This window comes from Macaca thibetana, chromosome 14 (assembly GCF_024542745.1).
Source record: "Macaca thibetana thibetana isolate TM-01 chromosome 14, ASM2454274v1, whole genome shotgun sequence".
Lineage (NCBI taxonomy): Eukaryota > Metazoa > Chordata > Mammalia > Primates > Cercopithecidae > Macaca > Macaca thibetana.
In genome coordinates, this window is record NC_065591.1 from 55,822,666 (window position 1) to 55,846,690 (window position 24,025).

At 42.0% G+C, this 24,025-nt stretch overlaps 1 protein-coding gene across 3 annotated transcripts in view; it reads right to left on the reverse strand.

Moving 5' to 3' along the window:
• SWAP70 (switching B cell complex subunit SWAP70) overlaps positions 1–23,782 on the reverse strand; it is an 84,539-nt gene extending 60,757 nt beyond the window's left edge. For 2 of the 3 annotated variants that reach the window (XM_050757421.1, XM_050757420.1), the window contains exon 1: positions 23,581–23,769. In XM_050757421.1, the coding sequence (XP_050613378.1) occupies positions 23,581–23,679 (99 nt within the window). In that variant the 5' untranslated portion in view covers positions 23,680–23,769. Of the gene's footprint in view, positions 1–23,580 lie in introns of all 3 variants that reach the window. The other variant, XM_050757419.1, reaches the window with a different exon arrangement.
• Positions 23,783–24,025: the final 243 nt, after the last annotated feature.

A 24,025-nucleotide genomic window follows, 5' to 3' on the forward strand; every position in this document is an offset into this window, starting at 1 on the left:
CTTATCTGAACTGACACAATTATAGACTTATAACTCATAATGGGTAATCTTTTTTTAAAACATTAAAATTCCTGTCTGATTTATAAAATTTCAAGCTAATGGCAAATTACCAGAAAATTCTTCCTAACAATGGACCAGCATGACCAATTTCCTACCACAGCTATGCCCTGCCTTAAGAGCATTGTCTACTCTAAGTCCGGCCCATTACCGCATGGACTCATTTTCCACTTCCAAACATCTTTTCATCCTGCTTGTCACTGTTTAAGTCTTGCTTGTTTTCTCTTATCTTTAATCTATTCAGCCTCAAAAATCTCAGTCACTGTTCACATTGCTCTCGATACCTAAGTGCAATCAATTACCATCCTAGACACCTACACCAAATCTTCAAGTACCACTAACATCACGTTTTCCCCTGCCTAAAAATCATCAGAAGACTACAGAAGTAAAAGCTAAGGAAATATGTGAGTTCTATATTTAAGTCACTCCACAAGCCAGCCCACTTCACCTTCCTTATTTCTTCCCACCCCTCTGCACGAACCATACAAATACAGCCAAATAAGCTTACTAACTGCATTCCAGGCAAACCCTGTACCACACCCTTTTCTCCCCTGGGCCCTTGCTCAATTTACCCCCGCCTGCTTTCCTACCTAACAAAAATGCCATCTCTTCCTGAAGCCTTCATCACCCAAACCAAGATGATCTTCCTTCACTCTGTTTCCCAAGCAGTACCTCTTGTGCTAACTACCACACATGATTTTTCTCTCCTATAAGACTGTACATTTCTGAAAGGCCCATATCTTACACAACATTGCATGCCCACAGCACCTAGCATGCTGCCCAGAATCCAGAAGACTTTCAATAACTGCTAAGTGAATTCTTTCTAAAAATTATCTTAACATTAAAGCCGTGAGACTTTACTATTAACAATAATCTTTTTTTTTTTTTTTTTTTTTTTTTTTTTTTGAGACGGAGTCTCGCTCTTTCGCCCAAGCTGGAGTGCAGTGGCACTATCTAGGCTCACTGCAAGCTCTGCCTCCTGGGTTCGCGCCATTCTCCTGCCTCAGCCTCCTGAGTAGCTGGGACTACAGGCGCCCACCACTGCACACGGCTAATTTTTGTATTTTTAGTAGAGACGGGGTTTCACCGTGTTAGCCAGGATGGTCTCGATCTCCTGACCTCATGATCCACCCGCGTCAGCCTCCCAAAGCGCTGGGATTACAGGTGTTAGCCACTGCACCCGGCCAACAATAATCTTAGAAAATATACTATCTCTATCTCCTCACTTCACAGATAAAAAGACTGTGGCCTGAGACTTGGCCTAAGTCACACAATAATTAGCAACAAAGTAGGGACTAGAACTCAAATCTCTTAACTATCTATCCCACAGTGATGCCCGGTGCTGGAAACATTTCCCTTCTGCCTAGTCACATCCTTCAAGATTGGGTCATTCATAAACTCTGGGAAATGTTCATGGATTACCACCCTGCCCCATGAACTCCTATTCAGCATTTAACTATGTTCTGTTTCAGATACTAATGGTATCTCATCTAACTGTAGATCAATAAGGGAGGAAACAAATATTTTCCTTCTACATCCTTCAGTGACTAGCATAGGGCTAAGGGAAGATTCAGTAAGAGCAGAACACTTACAGACAGATTAAGGAAAAGTAACTCAAAGTCATCTGTTGGAATGCTGTCCACAGACTGCATGCCACTGATGTCATACAGTGGCACTGGATTACACTCTAACTGAACTGAACCACCTTTTTAAATTTATTTTGGATAACTTACCAACTTACCCCTCTTCAGAAATGAAACAGAAAATACCGGTAAATTTGACCACATAAAAATGCTTATATTTTCTTTTAAAAAGAAAGAAACCATAAACAAACAAATAAGGTAAATAGCTCCAATATTCAAATCATTCTTGTGGGCATGAATAGAAAATTCATAAAAGAAACTAATCACTAACAAAAGAGGGTACCTTTCAAGTTGGGGTGGAACTCCGGGGACCTTTAACTTCTAGACTGAATGGCTAAGGCGGTGTAATGCTGTTCGCTGTGTATTATATTTGGTATAACTTTTCTTACTGTTTCTCTACTAAGAACTCCTTTAAATGTGGTTTGTTATTGTGATACTTTTTACAAGGAAACTATACTTGAACAGTTCCAAACTGTACATACTGTATGAAGCTTGTCCTCTGAATGGGTTCCTTGTTTCTACATGGAATTTCATAGCTTGCAGTATCATATAACTAAAGATTAAACCCCACCTTTTACTTCAAAAATAGGTAAATAAAATATAGGAAAAGATGCTTTATCTTGCTAGTAATCAAAAGAATGCACATTAAAAGAGCTATTACTTTTTGCCTAAGTAATAATACCTGGTGATTGAGGAGCTATAAGGGAGTAAAGACTACCAATATCCAACACTACAGAAGGTACAGAGCAGGTTTTCTCAACCTCAGTACTACTAACATTTTGGGCTGAATAATTATTTTTTGGGGGGACAGGGCAGGTAACCTACGCATTGTACAATGTATAGCAATATCCTGGGTTAAAAACATTTAAAACATCTCAAATACCTGTGAATAGGAAATGGTTAAAGAACGATGCATCAACACAATGAAATAGTTCACAGTCATTATAAAGGATGGTGTCTGTTATCTATATGCATTGATACAGAAAGATGACCCTAACACAATGCTTAAGAAAAGAGACTACAGGCTCGGCACTGTGGCTCACACCTGTAATCCCAGCACTTACGGAGGTCAAGGGAGGAGGATCACTTGAGCTCAGGAGTTCAAGACCAGCCTGGGCAACAAAGTAAGACCCTGTCTCTACAAAAAATACAAAAGTTAGCTGAAGGGGGTAGTGTGCGCCTGTGGTCCCAGCTACTAGGGAGGCTGAGGTAGGAGAATCAAATGAGGCCAGGAGGTTGAGGCTGCAGTGAGCCGTGATAGCACCACTGTACTCCAGCCCTGGCAACCGAGCGAGAACCTGTCTCCCAAAAAAATATAAATAAATAAATAAATAAGAAAAGAGGATATGAAAGGACACAGAATATGACCCTATTTACACAAAAGGACATATATGTCTGTATTTACACATGTGTATATGCATGTGTGTGCATGACAGGGGAAGGGAGAAAGAGAGATATATAAGAAAGATATTCACTGAAAAATTAATTGCATCTGCCTCTGGTGGTAGAATTTGAGTGTTTTACCTTGGACTCTGTACTTTAATACATTGAGTATTCTATGTATTACCTTTTAATCAGAAAATGAAGCTTTTATGTTTTAATATTTTATATATTTTAAATACAAAATTTTAAAATTAAGTAGGGCTGAGGGCTTGCTATGGTCTGAATGTGTCCCCTAAAATTCATATGTTGAAACATAATCTCCAATGTGTCAGTATTAAGAGGTGAGGCCTGGCCGGGAGCGGTGGTTCATGCCTGTAATCCCAGCACTTTGGGAGGCCAAGGTGGGTGGATCACGAGGTCAGGAGATCAAGGCCATCCTGGCCAACATGGTGAAACCCCATCTCTACTAAAAATACAAAACTTAGCCAGGTGTGGTAGTGTGTGCTTGCAGTCCCAGCTACTTGGGAGGCTGAGACAGGAGAATCGCTTGAACCAGGGAGTCGGAGGTCGCAGTGAGCCGAGATCACGCCACTGCACTCCAGCCTGGTGACAGAGCGAGACTCCATCTCAAAATAAAAAAGAGGTGAAGCCTTTATGTGCTGATTAAGTCAAGAGAGCAGAACTCTCACAAATGGGATCAATGACCTTATAAAAGAGGTTGAAGGGAGGGAGTTCCCTAGTCTCTTTTGCCCTTCTGCCACATGAGGATACAGCAACAAAGAACCATCTTGGAAGCAGACAGCAAGCCATCTCCAGACACACTCAATCTGCCAGCATCTTGATCCTGGTCTTTCTAGTATCCAGAACTGTGATAAATAAATTTATATTATTTATAAATTACCTAGTCTGTGGTATTTTGCTGCAGTATCAGGAATAAGTGAAAACAGGGCTCCTGCCAGAAAACACCAGTAAATTTAGAAAATGAAAAGATCATTGCAGAACTATGAAGTTGATAAAATTAACTCATGTGAGTCATCCACAAAGCATGCTTTCCCACGCCCCTTTAAAAAGCCACCCTATGGAGGTTGCAGCAGGCCAAGATGGTGCTACTGCACTCCAGCCTGGGCACAGTGCGAGACTCCATCCCAAAAAAAAAAAAAGTCACCCTAATGGGCAACAAAGTCCCCCAATTTGGGACAGCCTCCTGAGAGTCCAGCCCCTTAATAAAATATTGCACAAATGTCTTTTAAGAAGGTAAACCATTTGTGAGAAGATTTAACTCCAGCAAGCTTCTTTATCTTTCTCACTACTCTGTAAGTTCCTTAAAGAGAGGGTCTATATTTTAGCTATCTGTGCAACACGTATTTTAGCCATCTGTGCAATACCAAAATCTAATGAAGTACCTAATGAGAGAGCTGTTCAACAAATGTTTGCTAAATTAGTCCCATTTAAGAATTTCCAAGAATTTTTTTCTTTTTTTAAATTTCATTTTGCTACTCTACCATCTTCATCTAGATCTGGGTCTCTGCATTTATTTTACTATACTACCATGTTTCTAGAAGAATTTTTAATTGGAATCTCTAGATCAGATCACTTTCAGAGTGAAAAACAATGCCTCCATTAGCTCTTAACACCACCAGAACTAGTCAAGTGTAACTCATCTGGCCTGAAATCTAGTAGAGAAGTCCAGTTCCTTAAAATTCAAGTACAGACTTCTGAGAAAAGGACACAATAAGAATTAACAAGCATGTGTGAGAGAAGGCTCTATAACAGAAGAGGGGGCTCTGAGTTGTGACTCCTTGACTATCACCTTCCTTGGAAGTTTAATTTAGTACATTCATCTCCAAGAGAAAATGTGACGTCACAGTGTGCACTCAGGTGGTGACAAAGATCACAAATCTGGCTGGATGCAGTGGCTCATGCCCGTAATCTCAACACTGGGAGGCTGAGGCAGGAGGATCACTTGAGGTCAGGAGTTTGGAACCAGCCCGGGCAACATAACAAGACCCTGTCTCTATGAAAAATACAAAACTTAGCAAGGCATGGTGGTGCACGCCTGTAATCCCAACTGCTCAGCAGGTTGAGGTGGGAGGACCACAAAAGCCTAGGAGTTCAAGGTTGCAGTGAACCATGATGCACTCCAGCCTGGGTGACAGTGCAAGACCCTGTCTCAAAAAGAAAAATTTTTTAATTTAAGAAAGATCACAAATCTGAAGTCATTAAAATATACAGAAATCGAAAATATGTAAAATAAAATTAAAAGAATGAAAAAAAATCACAAATGTGAGGTTTCCCTCAGCTGCCCCACCTTCTCACCTACCTGACCCCGCATGGTCCTCATAATATGACTTCTATCCCTATCAATCTCTTGAAATTGCTTTTCTAAATGGATTCTGAAGTAGACACAGAGATGCACCACTCAGATGTTACCTCAGTTACCTCAAGAAGGTAACTGCTACCCAGCTACAAGGACTGTGTTAAGCTGACAGCCTCCAGCTACTTTCAGGGTCCCAGTGACAGAGTGGGGCGGTAGGATCACTTTTCCTCAACGTGGGAGTCCCATAAGGGGCAATCTTTGCTTCAGAGCTCCCGGTTTTGCCAAATCCATATGATGGTCTGACAGTTCCTTTTCCCAATTTCATTTTCTCTCTCCCACCCCATAGAGGAATAATACTTTTGTATTCCTAACACTGTCTTAGCATTGGCTTCCTGGAGAACCCATGCTGGGACAGGTACCTTCTGGCCAAGTCACTCTCCCAAAGGTCTGGCAGTTGGCAGTCTGAATCACCCCCCCTCCTCTTAGACGTTTTTGGTCCCTGACATACCATTTTCTTTTCTTTCTTTTTTTTTTTTTTTTGAGACAGGGTCTTGCTCTGTTACTTAGGCTGGAGTGCAGTAGCTCGATCCAGGCTCACCACAGCCTCAACCTCCTGGGCTCAAGCAATTCTCCTACCTCAGCCACCATCCCCCACCCCTCACCCCCAGCAGCTGGGACTACAGGCACCTGCCATGACACCCAGCTAATTTTTCTGTTTTTTGTAGAAACAGGTTTCATCATGTTGTTCAGGCTGGTCTCAAACTCCTGAGCTCAAGCCATCCACCTGTCTCAGCCTCCCAAGTGCTGGAATTACAGGCATGCGCCAGCACACCCAACCCAGACAGAATAGTTTCTAAGTTCTTCAAAGGTGCCTTTATGCAGTCACATCCATCATCCCTCATTCTCCCAATCTGGTCATTTCCCAAAGGTCAATTTTCAACCCTGAGTTCTTCTTTAATTTCTTCTTGGAAAGTGCTTTTGGCCAGGTACAGTGGCTCACACCTGTAATCCCAGCACTTTGGGAGGCCAAGGCAGGTGATCACTTGAGGCCAGGAGTTCAAGACCAGCCTGCCAACATGGCAAAACCTCGTATCTATTAAAAACATAAAAATTAGCTAGGTGGGGTGGCACACACCTGTAATCCCAGCTACTTGGGAGGCTGGGGCACGAGAATCACTTGAACCCAGGAGGCGGAGGTTGCAGTGAGCCGAGAATTGTGTCACTGCACTGGGCAACAGAGGAAGATCCTGTCTCATAAATAAATAAATAAATAAATAAATAAATAAATAAATAAAAAGACAATTCTGTATTTATGAATCAAAAGACTTAATTAAATTTTTTTAAATTTTATATTTTATAAATTTAAAAATTTATAAAAAGAAAAAAGGAAAATGCTTTCATTCTGACAACCTTAAGTCATCTCTATCCAAATGATTCACAGATCTCTTTCTGCTCTTGACCTCTCCAATAAGCTCTGGTTTGTATCACTAAACAATACTAGAGATTTCTATTCTAAATCTGCCTCTCGTCCAAAAGATCCAAATGAGATCTCATCACCTTTCTCCCCAAAATAGGTTTGAACCCTGATTCTAACTTTGGTATCACCATTGCCTTAATAAAACTATGGTCTCTTCTTATATCTCTTTTTCATATAGTTTGTCCACCTTCTGGATCTATTTCAGCCCCAGCCAATGCCAACTCCTGTCTCTACTGCATGAGCGGCTCTGTCACCTTCAGACTAACCAAGCAGAGAGTGTGAGGCTGGGGAAACAAGGCTCCTCCCCTCACCTCCCAGTACAAGGTCCCATTCTCCCCTCTCAGGCCCTAACAAAGAGCAACCACTCCTCAGGATATAACCATGGTAAACACATCAAGCTACAAGGTTTAGTTAGAAGGCTAAACCTCAAAGAGTGTGTCTGCTACCCTACATTTTAAAATGAGGAAACTAAAGCTCAGCAAAGAGAAGTGACTTCCCATGACCACACAAGTAATGGAGTACAGGTAACTCTCCTTACTCCCCAACTCCGTTCTCTCTTAACACTTTTCATGTTCCTCTAAAGGTTTTACTTTCTGAATCTTTCATCATAGTATTCTTACAGAGGAATTTCACACATCCTTTTCAAGTTAGTGACAAATGTCTCCTCCTCTAGGAAGCATTCTCTGAGCTAACTCCTCATGTCCTTACCCCAAGCTAAACAGGTTCCCTTCCTCTGCATTCTGCCTTCTGTATCTCACTGTATTTGAGTTGCCAGTTTGCTCATCTGTATCACTCACAAGATTTTAAGCTCTATAAGGGGAGGGTACATATCTGTTTTAATTTCCATAGCCACCACTCCTGTCCCATACTCACCAACTTACCCAGACTTCATAACACCCCACTAACAAGTCCCCCAATCTCCAGCCTCTCATCTTTAATCATCACACCCACATCATCAGAATAATTTTAAAACCGTATCTCTGCCATTTATCTACCCAAAAACTTTAAATGACTTACCCTCTTTACAGGGTCAATTCTGAACTAATTCTAACAGACTGTCACTCAATAAACATACATTAGCTATCTATTCTGTGCAAAAACATTCAATGACATCTAAAATGTAGCCCCATCTCTCTTTAAATCCTAATTCTCCATTATGCATCAAAACAAACCTTCCACTCCACTCACAGTATTTCCTTTCTGCTCAAATACTCCAAGTTGAGGCTCTTGCTCTTAATTTACAGTGCTACCACCATATTTGTCACCTTTCTGCAATTATACTGGACAAGATTTGCTCCATTCTCTCAAGACCTTGAGAGCTTGTCTGGAGGTTTTAGCAGGGGAGCACGGCTACTCATATACCCTTGACCAAAGACCGGTCCTCCTCTATCGAGGATGGTCATTCTCTTTGAGCACACAGCACTGGGAGGGATGCACATGGAGTGGTGAGGGAGGAAGGGGACAACCACCTAGCCAGTCAGATCAGTGAAATCAACCCTGGTGATCAATGGGGTGACAGATGTCACAGCCAGATCACCCTCAACATTCACCATTCCCTCAAGAAATAGCTGAAGTTCTATCTCCTTCATGAAACTGTCTGCAACTGTCTATATCCTTTTCACTATTTGCCCTGAACTTCTACAGCAGTTCTGGCCAATGGAAATATACTGCAAACCACATATGAAGTTTAGAATGTTTAAAGCCACATTTAAAAAAAAGTAAAAGGGAATAGGCAATATTAACTTAAATACTATATCCAAAATATTGTAATTTAAACATGTAATCAGTATTTTTAAAAATCATGCCTGCAATCCCAGCACTTTGGGAGGCCAAGACGGGTGGATCACCTGAGGTCAGGGTTCGAGACCAGCCTGGCCAACATGGTGAAACCCTGTCTCTACTGAAAACACAAAAATTATCCAGGCAAGGTGGCGGGCACGTGTAATCCCAGTTATTCTGGAGGCTGAGGCAGGACAATCACTTGGACTCAGGAGGCGGAGGTTGAAGTGATCCAAGATCGTGCCATTGTACTCCAGCCTGGGCAACAACAGCAAAACTCCATCTCAAATAAATAAATAAATAACGAGATGTTACTCTTGTTCTGGTACTAAGTCTTTGAAATCCAATGCATATTTTATACTTAAAGTACATTTCAACTCAGGCTCACGACTTGTCAAGCAATCAACAGCCAAACGTGGCTATTGGCTAACACTGGATGACACAGCTTACAGGGGTCATCTTCTACACTCTCTAGAACTTGCTTATATATTGCATCATTGTGGTCATTTCATGTATTGTCTTCTTGACTACATCACACAATCCTGAACATAAGGGACAAGGCTGCATGTTTTTTTCTTCCCCAGGGTGCCTAACAAAAAGTGTTCAGTAGACTGAAACCTTCAAACTCATATAATGTTTTATACATTAATTTTCTTCAACATCAGTGTTTGGTAGAAAATAAGACAGAATTTCTGCTGTCACATATAAAGGTTGTGAGTTCTATTATAATCTTAAAATATAAAAAGCAGGCCAGGTGCAGTGGCGCACACCTGTAATCCCAGCACTTTGGGAGGCCAAGGAGGGCAGATCACGAGGTCAGGAGATCAAGACCATCCTGGCTAACATGGTGAAACCCCGTCTCTACTAAAAATACAAAAAAATTAGCCGTGCGTGGTGGCAGCCACCTACGTCCCAGCCACTCGGGAGGCTGAGGCAGAAGAATGGCGTGAACCTGGGAGGCAGAGCTTTCAGTGAGCCAAGATCGCGCCACTGCACTCCAGCCTGGGCAACAGAGCAAGACTCCATCTCAAAAATAAATAAATAAAAATAAAAACAATAAAAAGCAAAGTAAGCTTCCCAAAGTCACGCAGGTAAAGGACCTCAGAATTCCAATGTAGTCTGATCTACTAATCGTCTGGTGTCCTATTACCTAACAGTGTTTCTCAAATCATCACTGAAGACGATCACTGAGACTGGAGTCAGTTGCTCATCAAGCTACAAGGTTCAGTTAGAAGGCTAAATTTCAGGGTAACAGCCAGCTAGCTGAGTATCCATTACCCTAGGAACTGAAAGAATGGATGGGGATGTGCTGCCTGCCAAGGCAGACAGTGCCCCATCCTCCCACAGCTGTCTATCCAGTGGAATGTAATACCTTCCAACACTGTCCATATGACCAGAACAACTTTCATCCTAACTAATGTCACTTCCAGCTGATACACCATGCCCACATAATACCATTCTCCTCCTTCAAATCAAATGTTGTAAAGCTAATTATTCCTTTACAGGTATAGGGAGAAGCAAAAGGTATAGAAAACAGAAGAGTCTTAAGATCAAAAAATTAGTTTTTCTAATATTGCAGAAATCTCTCCTTAACCGCAAGATCTCCTTATATGAAATTCAAGTATACATACAGATTTCCATTTAAATATCTCTCCCTCAACTGCTGAAAACTACAGTTTTTGACACAGATTTTGAGTTTAAAACAAGGAACACGAAGGTGGGATGAGAAGAAGGAAATAAAGCAGAAGGTAGAGCAGGAAAAATAGTTTTATGAAATGCAGCCTTGGGGAAGAAAAAGGAAGCTGAGACAAGGATCTACCTTAGGCTTGCGTTGTGGGAGGGGAACAAGGACATGCCTAAAAGGGACTAAGGAAACGAGTGAGAGTGCTAATGTGCTAATAATCAATAATCACCACTGACGGGACTAAGGTTCTATAACCCTCATGGTGGGAAAGAATGAGAAATATCTATTGAGTGATGGCATGCTGAGTACATGGGAGAAGGTTGCCCAAAGCCTCTTCTGTCTCTAGCTTTGTTACTATGTACCTCTGGGACCGTGATGAGACCCCAAAGGAAATACAAAATGGGGATCAGAGAGGTTTAGAACTCTGAGTCATAAGATCGGAAATGTACTGACTTAATATTAAGATTGAAGGTCAAATACCAAAAAAAAAAAGCACCTCACCGTTTACATGCTATTTTCAATAAAAGTACATGTATTTCAAAAAAAAAAAAAAAAAAAAAACCACAAAAATGTCCAAGTTATCTCACTGAAAAGTTTCTAACAAGTAAGGAATAGAAACTAGAAATAATCCAACATTCATTATCCTATTTTAAGATTTCTAAATATCTAATTTTCTCTTTATTTAGAGAGTCGTCTTTACTATTTTATTTTGGTGATATCTACACAAAAAATATTTACAAAGACTTTAGGCTGGGTGCAGTGGCTCATGCCTGTAATCCCAGCACTTGAATAGGCTCACTCAAGACTCTGATCCCCAACCCCATTTTAAAAATTGATTGTTGTTGTTCCTCAAGAGAACCTTTTACCATAGAGATTAACAGAAACATAATACAAAAGATTAGGGAGGGAATACTATACATGCCAAGTTCACAAAAGAATTAACTACATTTGTATATTGTGTTCCACAAATAAAAACCCTGTCTCATAATTTGCTTCCTTTATATTTTCAACTTACCAGTGGCCTGGCTGAATTACCTTTGTAACTAGCAAGGTTAAAATTTTTTGAGGCTAAATGTCGACATGGGAACAGAAAATATGGTATGATTCATAAGATATCTAAACCAACTGTGAGACAAAATATTAAAAAAAAACTAAAAAAGGGATTTTAGTTGAAAATCTATCACTGAGAAAATAATAAAGATTTAAACTACCCATGTTGTTCGTCAAAATTTTTTCATTTAGATCTACACCAGAGTTGTAAATTCTTTTATTTCAAAAAGCTACAACAAATTTTTTAAAAGCTCTATTTCTAAAAACAACAGGATAAAAATTCACAGCCAATGAGTTCATTTCGAGACATTTCCAGCACTGACATGTAATTCACCCTGCAACCATAATTGCAAAGTAAAGCTATAACAGAGGTTGCAAAAAATATCACTAGATTCTGCTATATTTAAGAGGAAAACATTTACTAAATAAGGATATTAATTTTAAGCTTCATTTTGATCTCGGAACAGAAGAAGTTAGAAATAATGGTTACCTCCAGAACAGGGGACTAATGTGGGCCAAGGGTTAAGGAAAACTTACTTTTCACTTTTGTAAATACCCTTTAGAATTTTATAACTTTTATATGTGTCTATATGAGATATTCAAAAAGTTTCTTTTTAATATACCTGTTTAAATAATAACCTTTCTTATTTTATTAGAATTACATGTACTGTATTTCTTTTTTTTTTTTTTTTTTTTTTTTTTTTTTTTTGAGACGGAGTCTCGCGCTGTGTCACCCAGGCTGGAGTGCAGTGGCGCGATCTCGGCTCACTGCAAGCTCCGCCTCCCAGGTTCACGCCATTCTCCTGCCTCAGCCTCCGAGTAGCTGGGACTACAGGCGCCCGCCACCACGCCCGGCTAGTTTTTTGTATTTTTAGTAGAGACGGGGTTTCACCATGTTAGCCAGGATGGTCTCGATCTCCTGACCTCGTGATCCACCCGCCTCGCCTCCCAAAGTGCTGGGATTACAGGCTTGAGCCACAGCGCCCGGCCTACATGTACTGTATTTCTAAGTAACATTGGAGATTTAGCATCTTTCAGCAAGACCACTGAAATTTCTAAAAAAGTTTTTAAAAAATTTTTAGCACCAGTAGAGGAGAAACAATTATTGCTTCTACTTCAAATAAGATGCCCTATTCCTATTTCCATTATGACTTCTGAAAATTTATACCATAATTTAAAAGTAACAATCTCTGTTTCAGGTGCCACATTAAAAAGGTTTATTATTATCAGAGAGTATAGAATTCATATACGAATAGCTCTCATTAAAAAAAAGAAGAAGAAGAAGAAGAAATACAGTTGGCCCTCCGTATTCCTGGGTTCTGTATCTGTGGATTCAAGCAAGTGTGGACTGAAAACATTCCCCTTAAAAACTGCATCTGTACTTAACATGGGCAAACTTTTCTTCCTGTTATTATTCCATAAACAATGTAACTTAACAACTATTTACATAGCATTTATATTGCATTAGGTATTATAATTAATCTAGAGATAATTAAAAATATAAAGAAAGATTAGGTTATATGCAAATACTATGCCATTTTATATAAGAGTCTTCAGCGTCCTAGGATTTTGGTATCTGCAGGGAGTCCTGGAACCAATCCCCCAAGGATACCAAGGGACAGCCTGTACAAACAAAAGAAGAGCACCAAAACCAAACCAAGGGGAAACAATGGTGGAAAAAAAAGTCTAACATTCAATTAAACTACATTTACTCAGCTACCTATATGCACCTTCCTATAGATATAAAGAAAAGTTTCCTTCTCTCTCAATACAGTTTTCAGTCTCCCATCAGTTATCACAGAATATACTAAAATTGCAACCAAAACAAATAATATAGTCTTAAACTACACGGTTTGTTCTAAGAAAGGACTATTCATGAATACAAGTTTAAAAGCAAGTAGAAAATGTGTTTCTGGAATACTGTTTCCCCACTATTAGCTTATTGCTATCTACTTCAGCTGCTGAAAAGCAAGTAAATCTTTGCTTAAGAAAAAGCTCAAAACAATCACTTAGTGTTGCTCCGTAGTTCCGCCTGAAAAACAAAGTAATACCAAATCAACATGACAATCAGTTGTCTTTTAACAATCCAATTGCAAATTAAGTTAACAGAGCTGATGACTTCTATGACGGTGCCTGCACAGGATGAGTGTAGGGAAGAAGGCCTGCGTACCCTCAACTCCAGAAACTTACAACTGGAGCCAGACTGGCTTACAACTAAGCCAGAAAACTTACAACTGGAGCCAGAGAGACAGAGCTCCCCTGTAGAAGGTGCACAGATTGCCAGGAAGATACCCAATGAGATTACAGGGAATGTGGGAGAAGGAAGGAGAAAAAAAATCAAGGTAAGTAAAGGGAAGCAGACAGAAGTGGTTTCCTTTTTGGGGAGGAGGGTGGTGTGTGGAGGAGGGCTTAAAGATTTGAGAAAACCTACTGACCTGCAATGACCTTATTTATGGCTATAAATATATGTAAAATATATAAAATATAAAAGTTGTTTTAACAAGAAAACATTACTGTGACTAGACAACCAGCAAACATCTGTTTCTATTGTAGTTTATGTAAGTCATAAGAGGTCTTTCTTTCTCCCTTTCCCTCCCTCCCTCCTCCCTCTTCTCCCTCCCTCCCTGTCTCTCTCTCTCTCTCTCTCTCTCTCTCTGTTTCTTTCTTTCTTTTTCTTTGGATACAGAGTCTCACTCTGTTTTCCAGGCTGGAGTGCAGTGGCAGGATCAGAGCTCACTCCAGCCTCCATCTCCTGAGCTCAGGCCATCTCCTGTCTCAGCTACAGAAGGAGCTTGGACTACAGGCATGTGCCACCATACCTCTCTAACTCTATTAGTTTATTGTAGAGATAGGGTCTTACTATGTTGCACAGACTGATCTCAAACTCCTGGGCTCAAGTGATCCACTCGCCTCAACCTCCAAAAGTGCTAGTATTACAGGCATGAGCCACTACACCCGGACTAGGAGTGGCTTCTATTTTTTTTATTTCAAATTTTTTTTTTTTTTGAGACGGAATCTTGCTCTGTCACCCAGGCTGGAGTGCAGTGGCAGTATCTCGGCTCACTGCAAGCTCCGCCTCCCGGGTTCATGCCATTCTCCTGCCTCAGCCTCCTGAGTAGCTGGGACTACATGCGCCCGCCACAACACCCAGCTAATTTCTTTTTTTTATTTTTGGTATAGACGGGGTTTCACCGTGTTAGCCAAGATGGTCTCGATCTCCTGACCTCATGGCCTGCCCGCCTCGGCCTCCCAAAGTGCTGGGATTACAGGTGTGAGCCACCGCGCCTGACCTATTTATTTATTTTTGAGACAAAGTCTTGCTGTCACCCAGGCTGCAATATAGTGGCACTATCTCAGCTCACTGAAACCTCCTCTTCCCGAGTAGCTGGGACCACAAGTGCCCACCACCATGTCCAGCTAATTTTTTAATTTTTTGTAGAGACAAAGTCTCACTATATTTTCCAGGTGGTTTCCAAACTCCTGGCTTCAAGTAATCCTCCTGCCTCAGCTTCCCGAAGTTCTGGGATTATAGTCATGAGCCACTGCACCCAGCTTCCCAAGGGTTTAAATCTGTGTTCTATAGTTCAATTTTATTGATAAGTCTGACAAAAGTCTATGTTTGCAACATGTGATATTATGAGACAAGAGATATATAGAGAGAAATATACATAGGTTTTCATCCATGGTCCCTGGCTCATAATGCCATAGCCCTTGTTATAATGTTGGGGTACTTTAGGCCTCAGAAGCAGGTCTCAGAAAACAGAATCTCAGCCGGGCATGGTGGCTCACACCTGTAATCCCAGCACTTTGGGAGGCCAAGGTGGGCGGATCACTTGAGGTCAGGAGTTTGAGACCAGCCTGGCCAATGTGGTGAAACTCGGTCTCTACTAAAAAATACAAAACTTAGCTGGATATGGTGGCGTACACTTGTAATCCCAGCTACTTGGGAGGCTGAGGTAGGAGAATCGCAGGAAGGAAGGGAGGAAGGGAGGAAGGGAGGGAGGGAGGGAGGGAGGGAGGGAGGGAGGGAGGGAGGGAGGGAGGGAGGGAGGGAGGAAGGAAGGAAGGAAGGAAGGAAGGAAGGAAGGAAGGAAGGAAGGAAGGAAGGAAAAAAAATAGATCTCTCTCTCTTTCTAACCTTCTGTCCTTTCTTCGCCTGCTCCTTTTTCTCCCCAAGGCAGGCCGTAGAAACTAAAAATATAATCTCATCTCCCCCAATCCTTCTATCTTGGAGCTGGTCATAAAGAAATTCTCTGACCTTCCTTGTCTAATTGTAGGCCACAAGACCTTCATTTCAGAAGGGGTCCTCCCCCACACCCTTGTGGAAGGAAGGCTGCACAGACAGACCAAGAAGAATTTGAACAGACAATCCTTGCTGGACTTTCCCACTCAGTCTATTAATATTAGATCATACCCTTTTTGTCTAATCACATTCCTACATGGTTGTCTGTACTTTAATCACGACTATCCAATAAAGTCTCCATAAGAGACCCAAGAGGACAGGGTCTGAGGAGCTCCCAGAGAGCTGAACATGTGGAGACTTAAAGGAAGGTTAATGAGAACTCATTCATGTACCAGGAGGGCAGTGCACCCAAACTCCATGAGAGGTTCCTCACCCTGTGTCTCTCTTCATCTGTCTATTTGTATCCTTTAAAATATCTTCTGTAATAAATCAATAAACATGTCGCCCTGAGTTCTATGAGCCACTCTAGCAAAGTAACTGAACCCAAAGACAGGGTCACGAAGACCCCAACTCGAAGCTGGTCCATCAGAAGTTCCAGAAGCCCAGATTTGCAACTGGTAGGAAGGAAGGGGACAGTCTTGTGGGACTGAGCCCTCAATCTGTGGGATCTGACACTCTGTGGTATCTGACACTGTCTCCAGCTAGATAGTGTTGGAATTGAACTGGAGGATACCCAACTGGTGTCCACTGCAGAACTGACTGCTTACTTGGTGTGTGGGGAGAAACCTCCACACATTTGGTCACCAGAAATCTTCTGTGTTGATTGTTATTGTGGTGTGAGAGCAGAGAAAAAAACAGTTTGCGTGTTGTTTCCACTGACATAATATTAAAATGATATCTAATTACATTGTTAATTTTTCTACAGATTTGGTTTCAAATTTTATTTGGATTTTTCTTTTACTTAATAATATGCTATTTGTTAAAAATTCAGTATATAAATAAGCTTTGTCTGTACTACACTGGAGGCCCTCAAGGCCAGTATTTACCAATTATAGCATTGACTCAAGCACATTTATTTAAATGAATACCATTCTACAAAGTAATCTTCTTAAAAATGAAAAATACAGGCTGGATGTGGGGGCTCATATCTGTAATCCTAACACTTATAGGTGGATGGACGGATTGCTCAAGCCCAGGAGTTTAAGATCAGTCTAAGCAGCAAAGTGAGACCCTGTCTCTACAAAAAACAAAACAAACAAACAAAAAAATTTGCCAGGTGTGCTGGCATACACCTGTAATCCCAGCTACTCAGGAGGCTGAGGTGGGAGGATCGCTTCAGCATGGAGGTCATGGGTATGGTGAGCTATGATCATGCCACTGCACTCCAGCCGGAGTGACAGAGTGTTACCCTGTCTCAAAATAAATAAATAATTTTAAAATAAGTAAAAAATATATTTATTCCAAAGATGATGTCAATATTCCAAGCTTTTCATAACTTCTCTTTAGAGAAGAAATATGAAGTTTATGACACATGGAAAGGAAGAACCAACCTGATTACTTTACAGTCTCCTATATATATATGTGTATATATATATATAAAACAAAATTAACTTTCAAAGGTATGAGACCATGTTTTCCTTAAAACTCTTCTTCCTCAGCTCCAACATTGCCCCAAAGGGGTTCTTATCTCTGATTTCTGGTCCTCTGGTTTTCTTGTTCCTCTCACCATCTACTATAGCCATTCCCCAAGACTGTCGATGGTTCTCTTCTCCTCTTTTTCCAAGCTTCAACTACCAAATTCCTTACTGACAACCCCACACTTCCCAGGAGTATCATCTCCAGCTGAACATACACCCATCAAGGACCTCAAAAAAACAAATAAACAAACAAAAGTTTTCATGTTCAAAACTGTATCATTGCATAAACAGCTCCTTCTCATGGCTTTTCCATTTCTATTAAAACCCACTTCTATTAAAAACCATTATTAAAAAAAATAAAAACCACTACTATATATTTGGTCAACTGCAGTTGACATTTGAGACATTTCTGAATCTGTCCTTTCCCGTCCTCCTCCCACCCAATCATGGGATCATGGGTCAAGGCTCATACCTTGACCCACCATTTCCCTCTTGTCCACCTTCACCGTCTCTAGTCCCTATTACCTCTTATCGGGGCTATTGCAATGGTTTCTCTTATCTTCCCAATTCACTCTAGCCAGCACTTCTGCTATGTCACCCAAGCTGGAGTACAGTGGTGCAATATCGGCTCACTGCAACCTCTGCCTCCCAGGTTCAAGCGATTCTCCTGCCTCAGCTCCCAAGTAGCTGGGACTACAGGTGTGTGCCACCACACCCAGCTAATTTTTATATTTTTAGTAGAGACAGGGTTTCGCCACATTGGCCACACTGGTCTTGAAACTCCTGACCTCAGGTGATCCACTCACCTCAGCCTCCAAAAGTGCTGGGATTACAGGTGTGAGCCACCGCGCCTGGCAAGTAACTTTCTAAAGTGCAATTCTGATCACAACTCCTCATCCTCTGAAAACCTGGGGGGCCCCTGGCATCTACCTAATTTGTCTGGCAATCAAAGCTTTCTATGCATTAACCCCAATCTATTTCTATAGCTTTATCACCAGCAATAATTCTCTCTCATACACACATAGGAACACACATGTGTATGTTCTAACTACAATCAAAATAAGTTACACAGAAGTCCCCTTAAATACCTGATTCATTCCCGTCTCTTGCAGTAGTTCAGTGTCCCCTAGGGATAACAGCAATCAATAAATATCCATTAAATAAATAAATTAGGCCAGGCGTGGTCACTCATGCTTGTAATCCCAGCACTTTGGGAGACCGAGGCAGGTGGATCACTTGAGGTCAGGAGTTTGAGACCAGCCTGGCCAACATGGTGAAACTCTGTCTCCACTAAAAATACAAAAATTAGCTAGACATGGTGGTGCACACCTGTAGTCCAAGCTACTAGGGAAGCTGAAGCAGAAGAATCGCTTGAACCAGGGAGATGGAGGTTGCCACTGTACTCCACCCTGGTCAACAGAGCAAGACTCCGTCTCAAAAAACTAAGTAATTAATTAATAGAACGGGCTTAATCTTCCCCCATTCCTACATAATCACATCCTAACTTCCTTCAGAGTTCATTTCAAAGAAGCTTTTTTCATAAAGCAATCACACCAGTGAGAAGAAATCACCTCTTCCTTTAAAATCTCATGGCCCCATATCTTCTGTCACACTCAGTATCTTCTACCCAATATTTCCGTTTCTTTTCTTTACCACCAGACTTTATGTTTTTTAAGGATCAGTAATTGTCTGAGTAATACAGTCTCCATCTGGGGGGAGAGAGAGTGCCTTCTTTAATGGTCGTTTAGTCTTTTAATTTACCTACCAAAATTTAAACTCTTTGAAGGCAAAGATTCATATTTCTTTTTTCTCTGCCTTTCACCACCATATCCCTTATCTCGTGAATATATCCATTCTCTGTCTCAAAAGTTGTGAAGATAACTCAAAAAGGCAAGTATCAAAAATATTTTTTAGAATACCCACATAGCTTTCCAAAGCAATACATTTTAACCATCATTTTGGATATATAATTATTAGTCTGCTGCTTAATAAATCAATTATTTGACATTTCCTCCAAGGAGATAATCTTAAGAGCCTAAAAATACTAACCTTATTATTAAATGAGCATGGTACCTTACACATAGTAGACTTACAGAAGGTTACTGTATGAATGAATCAATCAATCAACAAATAAAGGCAAAAACTCTACTCCCAGCCAACAGAACACAGAACTAGGGTCAAACACAAAAGGAGACCTAAATAAAAATGTTTACATATTTTCAATTCTACAAACACTGGCAAGATGAACAGAACTGAACCAATCCCAAAGTCTCACACAGACAAGAGAGACACAAAATACAACTGCGCAGTTGCACTATCAACGTACTGTGGGTGAAACCTATGAACTGGTATTTATCACTTTCTGCCAAGACGCTTTTCCTATAAGCAGCCATAAAGACAATTGTGAATAAAGTATAATCAAAGTAATCCAAAAAAATCTCATTTATGCCATCAACTGGAAGAGAAGAAAATGACGAAACCATTGGCTTTGAAGTGTGAAAATAGGCCAGGCATGGTGGCTCACGCCTGTAATCCCAACACTTTTGAGAGGCTGAGGCGGGTGAATCACCTGAGGTCAGTAGTTCAAGATCAGCCCAGTCAACATGGTGAAACCCCATCTCTCCTAAAAATACAAAAATTAGCCAGGTGTGGTAGTAGGCACCTGTAATCCCAGCTATTTGGGAGGCTGAGGCAGAAGAATCGCTTGAACCGAGGAAGCGGAGGTTGCAGTGAGCCAAGATCACACCACTGCATTCCAGCCCGGGTGATAGAGCCACACTCCATCTCAAAAAAATAAATAAAACAGTAATAGTAATAAAGTGTGAAAACAGGCTGGGTACAGTGGCCTGTGCCTGTAATCCCAGCATTTTGAGAGGCTGAGGCAGGCAGATCGTCTGAGCTCAGGAATTCAAGACCAGCCTGGGCAAATGGCGAAACCCCATCTCTACAAAAAGTACAAACATTAGCTGGGCATAGTGGCCTGTGCCTGTAGTTCCAGCTACTCGGGAGTCTGAAGTGGGAGGACTGCTTGAGCCCAGGAGGTTGAGGCTGCATTGAGCCATGATCACGCCACCACACTCCAGCCTGGGCAACAAAAAGACCTTGTCTCAAAAAAAAAAGGAAAAAAGAATTATAAAGAGTTGGCTGGACAAGGTGGCTCATATCTGAATCCTAGCACTTTAGGAGGCCGAGGCGGGTGGATATCTTTGAGCTCAGGAGTTCAACACCAGCCTGGGCAACACGACAAAACCCTATCTCTACAAAAAAATACAAAAATGAACTGAGCATAGTGGCTTATGCCTGTGACCCCAGCTACTTGGGAGGTGGAGGCTGGAGGATCACTTGAGCTGAGATAGCGCAACGGCATTCCAGCCTGGGTGACACAGCGAGACCCTGTCTCTCTCTCTGACACACACACACACACGTGTGAAAATCTTGGTTCTAGATTTAGCTACTACTGACAACTGTGACTCTGGACAAATCACTAAACATATCATCATGGTGGCTCACGCCTATAATCCCAGCACTTTGGAAGGCCGAGTTGGGCAGGCTGCCTGAGCTCAGGAGTTCGAGACCAGCCTGGGCAATATGGTGAAACCCCATCTCTACTAAAATACAAAAAAAAAAAAAAATTAGGCATGGCAGTGGGCACCTGTAGTCCCAGCACTTTGGGGGTCCAAAGCGGGCAGATCACGAGGTCAGGAGTTTGAGACCAGCCTGGCAAATATGGTGAAACCCCATCGTTCCTAAAAATACAAAAATTAGCCAGGCTTGGTGGCATGTGCCTGTAGTCCCAGCTACTCGGGAGGCTGAGGCAGGAGAATCGCCTGAACCCGGGAGGCAGAGGTTGCAGTGAGCTGAGATCACACCACTGCACTCTAGCCTGGGTGACAGAGTGCGACTCCCGCACAGAAAAAAAAAAAAAAAAATTAAGAGGTTATTTGGGAATATCTGGAAAAAAAGAACAAACTTTTCTTCTCCTAAGATCTTTAAAAGAGAAATGATGGTTGAAAGCAAAAAATTTAATATTTTCTGATGGAGATTTCAATGTATGTAGATTAATAAATATGACAATTACAACATAAAGTAGTGAGGGTAAAGGGACCTATATGGTGATAAGTTTTCTACATTCTCCTTAAAGTGGCAAAATATTAACTCTAAGTACACTATGAAAAGTTAGGGATGGATATTCTAACTCCTAGAGCAAGTACTAAAAAAACCTACACGAAGAAATATAGTAAAAAACTCACTATTAAAATGGAATATTGGCCAGGCACAGTCGGTCACACTTGCAATCCCAGCACTTTATGAAACCAAGGAGGGCAGATCACCTGAGCTCAGGAGTTCAAGACTAGCCTGGCTAACATGGTGAAACCCCGTTTCTACTAAAAATATAAAAATTAGCTAGGCGTGGTGACGCACACCTGTAATCCCAGCTACTTGGTAGGCTGAGGCACCAGAATCTCTGGAACCTAGGAGGCAGAGGTTGCAGTGAGCTGAGATCGCACCACTGCACTCCAGCCTGGGAAACAGAGGCAGACTGTGTCTCCAAAAGAGAAAAAAAAAAAAAAAACTGAAGCATATTCAAATAATCCCAAAGATGGAAGAAAAGTAGAGGAAAAAAAAAAACAGAAATCAAATTATAATAAAATGGTAGCCCTAAATCAAACCATATCAATAATTACATTAAATGTAAATGGCCTAAAGATGCCAATTAAAAGACACAGATTGTCAGAAAGAATAAAAAAAAAGACACAGCTACATCTATTTATTAAAAACTTACTTTAAATAAAATGGCATAGGTAAGTTAAAAGTAAAAATAAAAGTAAAATGTAGACCTACTCATAACTCCCCTAAACTGGAAATTACACAAATTCTCAAGGATGCATGGCTAGAAACTACCATACATCCATGCAACAGAATATTACTTAGCAATTTAAAAAATTATTGGTACACACAACAAAATGGATTAATCTCTAAGGCATTATGCTGGGTAAAAGAAATCAGTTTCAACAGTTACAAACTATACGACTCCATTTACATGGCACTTTGGAAACGGTAAAACTATAGCAATTAGAAAAGATCAATGGCTGCCAACAGTTGAGATGGAAGTAGGGCAACATCACGGAGTTTTTTAGGATGATGGAACTGTGGAAGCCATGGTTGTGGTGACAGTTATATGAATCTATACATATGTTAAAATTCATAGAACTGTACACCAAAAGTCAATTTTACTGTATGTTAATTTTTAAAAATAAAGTAAAATAAAAATTACGTGATCTCCATGGACCCTTCCAGACTATGATTCTATCAGTGAGAAAAAGAGAGGAGAGGCAAAAGGAAGACAAGGAGAATGCTAATCCTACTGGCATAAAAGCCACTACTCACAAGAACCTGATTACTGTACAAAAATATACAAAACAAACCCAATCTTCAGAATTTATTCCCAGAAGGGGCTAAGAAAACCGGACATTCGGATCTAAAATGTGTATATTTTTAAATGCCTATGAATAGCTCTTCTTGTCTGTTTCTATATTTTATACTTTGAAGCAGCTGCCAATGTCTCCTGGCTGAGTGCCAATTTCCCTGCTTGGGGTTACTCAATTTACAAGCATCCCTTTATTTATACCCTATACTCTGGGGTCTCTGGCAGTCACAATAACGACTCTGAAAAAGCAGTCGCTTTTGCAGGGTGCCAGAAAGATCAGCCCTCCTCACCCGGAACTAAGGTCCCTGTGGGACACAGCACACCCGGTCCACTAGTTCCAAACCTAAAGACGCTGGGCGGGAGGTCTTCTCAAGTCAAAAAGTCTCCCAAAGGAGGAAGACGCTGGAGGCCGGGCTTCGGGGCATTTCTGCCGTCTCCGGACTGCCCGGGAGCCTCCGGGGCAGCTAGCCGTTTAGAGGACAGTGCTGGTGTGAGGCTGTGGGCTGCAGAAGGTTCTGCCCAGCGACCCTGGGCATGTCCCTTCCTCTCCTGGAGTAAGAGGAAAATTCTGGGAAGGTTGTGTAAGCTGGCTTCCCATTGACGCCTCAGAATCCACTTTCTGCCCCTCGTTCTCCAACGCCAAGAAGGAACCACACTTGCCCCTCACAGACTTCAACCCAGCCTTATGCCCTCCACCTTTCCCAGTCCCTGGGAGACCCGCGGAAACTAACACATCCAGCCAAGGGCAAGGCCCGAAGGAAGGGGTAGGCAGTAAACACCAAATCCCGGTCTCAGACCCACTCCGCCCCAAGCGGGCCTACCGGGCGCATTCCGGCCCGCCCCGCCCTGTGGTCACAGGCCGCCAGGTCCCGCTTCCACCCAAGGGAAGTACAGAGCGCGCCGGGGAGGGTCGGGTCGGGGGCCGGGTCAGGAGGCGCCCACCTTGAGCTGGGACTTGGAGACCTTGCCGCTATGGTCCTGGTCGAGTGCGGTGAAGGCGTGCCAGATAGCTTTGAGCAGCTCGTCCTTCAAGCTCCCCATGGCCGCGGCCCTGCTGCCCCACCAACCCCTCGGGCCCAGCCAGCCCCTCCGCGCCTCGAACGCCCCTCAGCCTCCGCGTCCGGCGCCCGCCGCGCGGTCACCTGACCCGCCAGGCCCCGCCCCCGCCAGACCCCGCCCTGCTGCCGGCGCCGGTCCGGTGCCGCGCCCGCAGCCGCCGGAGCGTGGGTTCTGCGGGTCAAGCCACCCGTGGTGACAGGAATGCCTGGCCTTCTTTGTCAGCCAGGACGATAAACACATCTCCCTAATGTTTCCCAGACCAGTTCGGGCCTTTTTGGGTGCTCGAGTACAACACCTCACACAAATGACCCCGTCTTGAGGAAAAAGC